Source organism: Nerophis ophidion, linkage group LG02, assembly GCF_033978795.1.
Source record: "Nerophis ophidion isolate RoL-2023_Sa linkage group LG02, RoL_Noph_v1.0, whole genome shotgun sequence".
Classification (NCBI taxonomy): Eukaryota; Metazoa; Chordata; class Actinopteri; order Syngnathiformes; family Syngnathidae; genus Nerophis; species Nerophis ophidion.
Genome location: NC_084612.1, coordinates 16,987,753 through 16,994,733, shown reverse-complemented (window position 1 = coordinate 16,994,733; position 6,981 = coordinate 16,987,753). Strand labels below are relative to the sequence as shown.

Genomic DNA, 6,981 nt, shown 5'->3' with positions numbered 1-6,981 from the left:
TGACAGTGCTTGAATTATTTTATTATTATTTTTATTTATTTATTTACTTTTACAGATTTGACAATTTATTCCAAGTGTCTTATTATACGGTGAACATGTCCACTAAAGCACAGCTACCAGAAACTACAAACAGTCCAAGTTTGTCAAAAGTACATGTCGGGGAGGTAAGGAGGGGTTTCAGAGAGTTCTCGCTCGGACATGGCGGCGTGTCCTCAATCACAGCAGCTGGTGTCTTCACCACCTCGTCAGCGGACAGGTCTTTTCAAGAACGGAACACTGACGCTAAATAGCAGAAGAGGGGGGTGGGGCGAATCACCTCTGTTTGACAATTGAAGTCTTCTTCCTCCACTGAAAGGAGGCCGGCCTGTATTACCAGACCCGTTTTATTTACGCTTTTTTTTCTCTGCTAATAAAAAAAAAGTGAACGTGCGCAAACCATCTGTGACGACACAAACACACTTGGTCCAAAATAAACGTGATGACAATTAACTTTTCATTTTTACACGTAATAAAGAAACAACAACAACGCCACAATGCAGACAATGTCACATGTAAGGCTTTGTTCACTAAAAACATTCATGAGGTGAACTCCTTTGTTTGTTTCTCTCGCTATTCAAGCCCACTACTCGCCAACCATCCAAAAAATACCTCACATTTTTCTCGTCGGCAATCAGTGTTTCTGCTTTTTGTCGCAATCACTTAGAAACTGAAAATAAATTAAATAGAAGAATAAAGTCATACTCTTACGGGAACCAAGACGATTAGGAGAATAAAGTCCCCAAAATGTTGCAATTTTTCAAGAAAAAAGCCTTAAAATGAAAAGGACTTGTTCATTTTAGGAGAAAATAAGTTGCAATGTTAAGTGAACAATCAGTCTTTTAATGGCAAAACAACTTACAAATAAAAACATCTTATAAGCTGTATTATTATTAGATATTTTTTGACTACACATTTGTAATTTTCCCTCATAATATGAAAATTACACAAATAATGTTGGAATAATATGGGGAAAAAAAAGAATACTTTTCTGGCATGTTTTTATTTTTATTTTACATGACTAAAATTGTTATTTTGCAAAAAACAAAATCATTTTGAAAAAAAAAAGTAATTATTTTATGAGGAAAAAGGACTACTTTTTGTAAATACTGTTATTATAATATGAAAAGTAGGAGAATAAAGTCTTAATATTTGGAGAATTTAATCACGATACCTGTGACCAATATTTTTTTTTAATTTTATGAGGAAAAAGTGTTTTTCTCTTGGCAAATTTGCCATTTTAGAAGAAAAAGTGGTAACATTTGTGGAAAAGATTTTTGACAAAAAAGGATCATCTTTTTAGGAGAAGAATAGTTAATATTTTATTTTTAAAATTGCCATTTTACAAGATAAATAATATTTTTAGGTCAATAACATTATGAGACCAAAGTCTTGGGTTTAAAATGATTTAATAATAATATATTTAAAACAAGCAGCTTTTTTAATAATGAAAAAGTTTCAGTTTTATGAGAACATTATTCTAATTTTACGTGACTAAAGTTGCCATTTTACAAGAAAAAAGTATTAGAATAGGAAAAGAGGACAACATTTTCTGTGAATACTTGTCATTGTATTGAGAAAATGATGAGAATAAATTCTTAAATTTAGGAGAATTAAGTTACAATGTTTGTGAGAAAGAGTTTTTATTTCATGAAGGATGAAGTAATTTTATGGCCAAAAACTTGTAATTTACACGAGTTGCAATTTTACAAGCAAAAAAAGTCATTTAACAAAGAAACAAGTACCAATGTTTTTGAGAATCCTGTCAAATTATGAAAATAAAGGCTTAAATTTAGGACAATTAATTTTAATATACGAAATAAAAAGTTTAAATTTTTTACGAAAAAATTTGTAATTTCATGACAAAAACCTTTTGGAATTATGGGAGAAGTGAATAAATTGTGCTCTATTCATATATAATGATACACTGCTTTTAAAAAATAATCAGATTTTATGACAAAAACATTTTTGAACAATAACAAAGGTAAAGAAGTGCTTTAGTCCCGTAACATTACAACTTTCTTCCCGCAATATTGTGACTTTTCGCTCATAAGATGAATGCTTATTTTTGATACTCGTATTCTGTATCGATTTACTACTTTTCGCTCACAGTGTGTGATTAAACAATTTTTTTTAACTTGATTCTTGTCTTGACTGTATTTGTGTTAATATTTGTAATATTATAAAAACACTGTGTACCGTTACCAATATTTAAAAGTAATATTACAACTTTATTATTGTAGTTTTCATTTAATTTTGTATAACCGTACAACTTAACCCCCGCAATTGTATGTTTGAGTTGTTAGTTGAATTCTTGTAACATAATCACATACATTAACAACTTAATTTTTCCTTTTTCTCCTCATAATTGTATGACTTCTTCCTCTCATTTGACATTTGCTGGCTCTAAGACTCTTTTGTACAAATGTGACTACTGACATTCCTTAAATGGAGTAAAACCTTGCAGTTAAGCAACATCGTATTTCGCGTCATACTTGTCTACAAGTATACTTCAAGTGTGTTATTACCTCTTGCAAGTGCAAAAGCATAAGAAGTATTTTTATTTACTGTTTGTCTGTTAGCAGGTTTGAGCAAAAACTATACTTTGCGACCGGAGTGTATTTTTGTCGTTATAGTCCACTTGCCATCTTTAAGCATGGTTGGGTCTCGGTGTAAGTCTGCGCTTGGATCTAAGTGCTACTCCAGGTAAAACTGGTGAAGGGTACCAAAAACATGGTCACTACCATATATGGCTTTTCAGCACAATACCAACGGCTCAAAGGTTTTCAGGCTCAATAAAGTTCAAGTTGAGGGAATTTAACACTGATGGTAAACAAAGCAAACACAACAAGGCAGCAGGTCAATGGTGGCAAAATACAAAGAAAAGTCGTACCGGGCGGGTTCATTCCTGCCTTTTTAAAGCGGAGCAATGCAATTGCTCCCACAAGTCTATATTTATCCACGCAGGTCCTGAAAAACACCTCTAGCAATATCAGCAACAAAAATATGAGTACTTCTTAAGCTGTTTTTTGGTCATAAAGGCAAAGAGATGAGCTATAGGAGTTTGAGGCACTGAAAGAAAACCCAACCTCCTACGTAAGTGATAAGAAAATAAACCTCAATAAATAATAAGCGCATAATATGTCCTCTGAAGTGACAACCTGTGCTACACTTGATGAACTGACATGTGCTAAAACTACTCGACCAGACTACCAACGCAAGTCAAAGCGCAGCGCAGGGAAAAGACAACTCAATAAATACACGTATCGTTCCTATTTATATATATATATTTGTATATCATCTAAATGTGCATAAATAACACGGCACAGACGATGAGTTGTCGTCTTGTCTTGACTCGGAATTGATGGAGAGCGTAAAAGAAGAAGCGCGCGTTTCGCTTCTGTGGAGTGATACAAGTAGGATGTGGTCCTGTTCTGTATCTACACACTGCAGCTTCAGCGTCGTATCATTTCATGAATAAAACAAAGTGAGCACATGGAGCATGCGCATTATGAAACCCCCTTTTTGACAATTTCAACCATGGCGTGGTTTACAACGTGTGTGTGTGTGTGTTTGTGTGACCATCTGCCTAGACGCGGGTGAGGAAGCCCAAGTTGAGCGAGCCGGGGATCTGGATGGTTTCCAGGGCGAGGGACGAAGGACTAAAAGGGAAAGTGATGGGGTAGATCATCTTGGTGTCCATCAACAACTGGGGACTCACACAACGATCACGTAAACGTGTCTGTAAAGAAGAAAGGAAGACAAACGTTAGATCATAAAAAATATTATTTTTTACTATTATGACGAAATGATGACAGCTCTGGGAAGTTCTCGTCAGGGCCTTTCATTTCAGGTATGACTTGAGATGGTTTGTTGCCAATACATTTTTGTGGTTTTACAGGCAGTAGAAATTGGTGACTTTTAATAATTTCGCACAATTGTTTGGATTATTTGATCATTATAACAGAGTGGGTTGAGAAAATAATGAGGAATCGGGAAAGCTGTCATCAAAACCTTGAACTTGACAGAGAGGTCAGAGAGAACATTTGGTGAACATTGAGTCACTTTGGCCTGAGTTACGGTAATCACTTAATAATATGAGTTATACATGAGCAGCGGAAATTGTCTTTTGGTTATTGCATCATCACAATATAGTGTATTGACATAATAATGACTGATCTCTAATGCCTTTAATTTTAAGTTTAGTCCCTAGATGTGGTGTGTTGCAACTATATTTTTGTGGTTTTATGAGCAGGGGACATTGGTGACCTGTTAGAAAAAGAAAAAAAATGTTTTTGGTTATTTCATTATTATGTAACAATTCAAAAATGACAATAATTACAGATCAGGAAAGTTCCCATCAAGAGCTTTCAACCCAATGTGGTTTGTTGTAGGGCTGGGCGATATGGCCTTTTTTTAATATCGCGCCATTTTCAGGCCATATCGCGATATACGATATATATCTCGGTATTTTGCCTCAGCCTTGAATGAACACTTGATGCATATCAATCACAGCAGTATGATGATTCTATGTGTCTAAATTAAAACATTCTTCTTCATACTGCATTAATATATGCTCATTTTAAGTTCTCATGCAGAGAATGAAAGTACAACTAAGTCAATTTACCAAAACTGTATTTATTAAAGTTATTAGCATGTGAGTTTTCAAACGATGCTACATATTAGCAGTAATGCTACTCCTGGTAGCAACGCTTGTGCCCAAAACTTGACAATTTACAGTTGTCTATTCGACATATTCCCGCTTGAAGCTGAACCACCGCCAGACGATGTTTTTCTTGGGAATTAATTCTTCCTTCATTTGTTACCATATTCGCACCTTCTTTCTCTCGTATTATACCTCGCAACACTTTGCTAGCATCACAGCTAACGTTAGCCCCACTGCTACCTCTCTGCTGGGCGAGGCTGTATACGTATGTGACGTATGACGTGACAGTATGTGACGTGTGTAAGAATGTGCGCTCGCTGTCTGTGAGAAAGAGACAAGAAGGAGTGGGAAGAGCCTGTAGTGTAATGCCCGCAGCTAAAAGCAACTGCGTGAGAACGTATACTTGAATATTACGATATAGTCATTTTCCATATCGCACAGAGACAAACCCGCGATATATCGCCCAGCCCTAGTTTGTTGGAATTAGATTAGATTTTTTACGTTAAGCTATTGTGAAATCTGCTGAAAATGTTCATAATTTGAGTGACCTTAACCTTTGACCCTTGCATTTTCTCTGTCAAAGGTTCAGAAGCTATAGCAACTATATAGCAAATATCAAGTCACTTTTTGCAGTTTTGAGTTAAATAGTGAAATTGGTGGTAAATGGTAAATGGGTTATACTTGTATAGCGCTTGTCTACTTTTTTTTAAGGAACGCAAAGCACTTTGACACTATTTCCGCATTCACCCATTCACACACACATTCACGCACTAATGGCGGGAGACTTTTGGTGACTGGTGACTTTTTCCAATATGTCAATGGTTCTTTGTAATATATTTTAAAATTAAAATAATTACAGATCTGTAACACCCTCAATGAGACCTTTAATTTGAGGTATGACACAATGTCGTTTTGTGCCGGTTACAGGTTAACTTTTTCCTAAGGTCAAAGAAAACCGGCACAAAAATTAATCAGCTAAGCAGTTATCGACATAATGTATGTCCACCAAGTAAATAACTACTCAAATGTATAATAGAGGGCATTTTAAACCAAATATCACATTAAACTGTTAAACAAATAGCAAACCTGTATGGTTCGGATGAAAGCGACAGACACCCTCTCCTCAAACTCGTTGACTGGAGTGTAGAGGTTCAAGACCTTCACAATCTAGGAGAGGAAACACAAACAGTTGAGTCAAGTAAAACCTGATGGAATGCAGCTCGAAAGTAGTTGTGGTTGCATACCTGTGCAGTGGTGAGAGCCGAACACATGGAGCAGATGGCTTCAGCGTCTTCGTCCGTCTTCTTCTTGACCTGCAGCAGCTGAGCCGCCTGTATGAGAGGCTCCAGGGTCTCCTTGGCCCCACAGACCATCAGACCTTTGTCACGAAGCCACTCCTCCAGCTGGCTTACGTTGTACCTGCAACACAACATGCAGAAAAGCAGTGGTGAACACAACAAAGAGTGATTGGGAACTCTAGATAAAATATAGCATGTCCACATTTTTTTGTCTCCATGTACTGTATACCAGCAGTAATATATATTTGGATGACATACTATTGCAATTTTAACCAAAAAAAAAGTATTTATTTTAATGTTCATGTGTCAGCATCCACACGGTTTTTTAACTTTTTTTTTTAAATAAAAAAAGTAAAATAACATTTGTATGAATACTTGTCTGTCAGCAAAACAGTAGTGTGAATGCTAGTTTTTTTTAGCATTCAAACAATAATTACAGAAACATGTTTTTATAAAATGTTAAATAACTTCAGTGTGAATAGTAGTATCGCTCCATTAGCATAATATTTTTAGCGAAAAACAGCATTCATTTGAATTTTCATGTCTTTGCATTCACACAATAATTAGAAGTTGAAAAATAGCTTGTCTCTCATTATTAACAATACATTTTCTGAAAAGAAAAGATAGATTTGAACGTTTACCTCAAAGCATTTACAAAATATTTATAAAAATGTATTTAAAAAAATGCAAAATAGCATTTATACTTGTCTCTCAGCATTTACACAATAATTACAATTGTTTAAAAGGTTAAATAGCATTAGTGTGAACACTTTTCTCTCATCATGAGCAATACATTTTTAACAAAAATAGCATTAGTTTGAATGTTCAGACCTCAGCATTCACACAATAATTGGAAAAATATGTTTAAAAAAAGTAAAACAACATTGATGTGAACGCTCATCTCTCAGCATTAACAATACATTTCTCCAAAATGTTTTATTATTTTGACATTCACCATGAATTGATTAACATGGACCCCGA

General features: G+C 35.0%; 1 protein-coding gene across 8 annotated transcripts in view; it reads right to left on the bottom strand.

Annotated features, from left to right (window-relative positions):
- Positions 1–6,981, bottom strand: part of myo5aa (myosin VAa) — a 106,033-nt gene continuing 99,052 nt past the window's right edge. For all 8 annotated transcript variants that reach the window (XM_061878126.1, XM_061878119.1, XM_061878096.1 and 5 more), the window contains 3 exons: positions 5,947–6,121; positions 5,789–5,869; positions 1–3,778 (listed from right to left, as the gene is read on the bottom strand). In XM_061878126.1, coding sequence (XP_061734110.1) covers positions 3,626–3,778; positions 5,789–5,869; positions 5,947–6,121 — 409 coding nt within the window. In that variant the 3' untranslated portion in view covers positions 1–3,625. The remainder of the gene's footprint in view (positions 3,779–5,788; positions 5,870–5,946; positions 6,122–6,981) is intronic.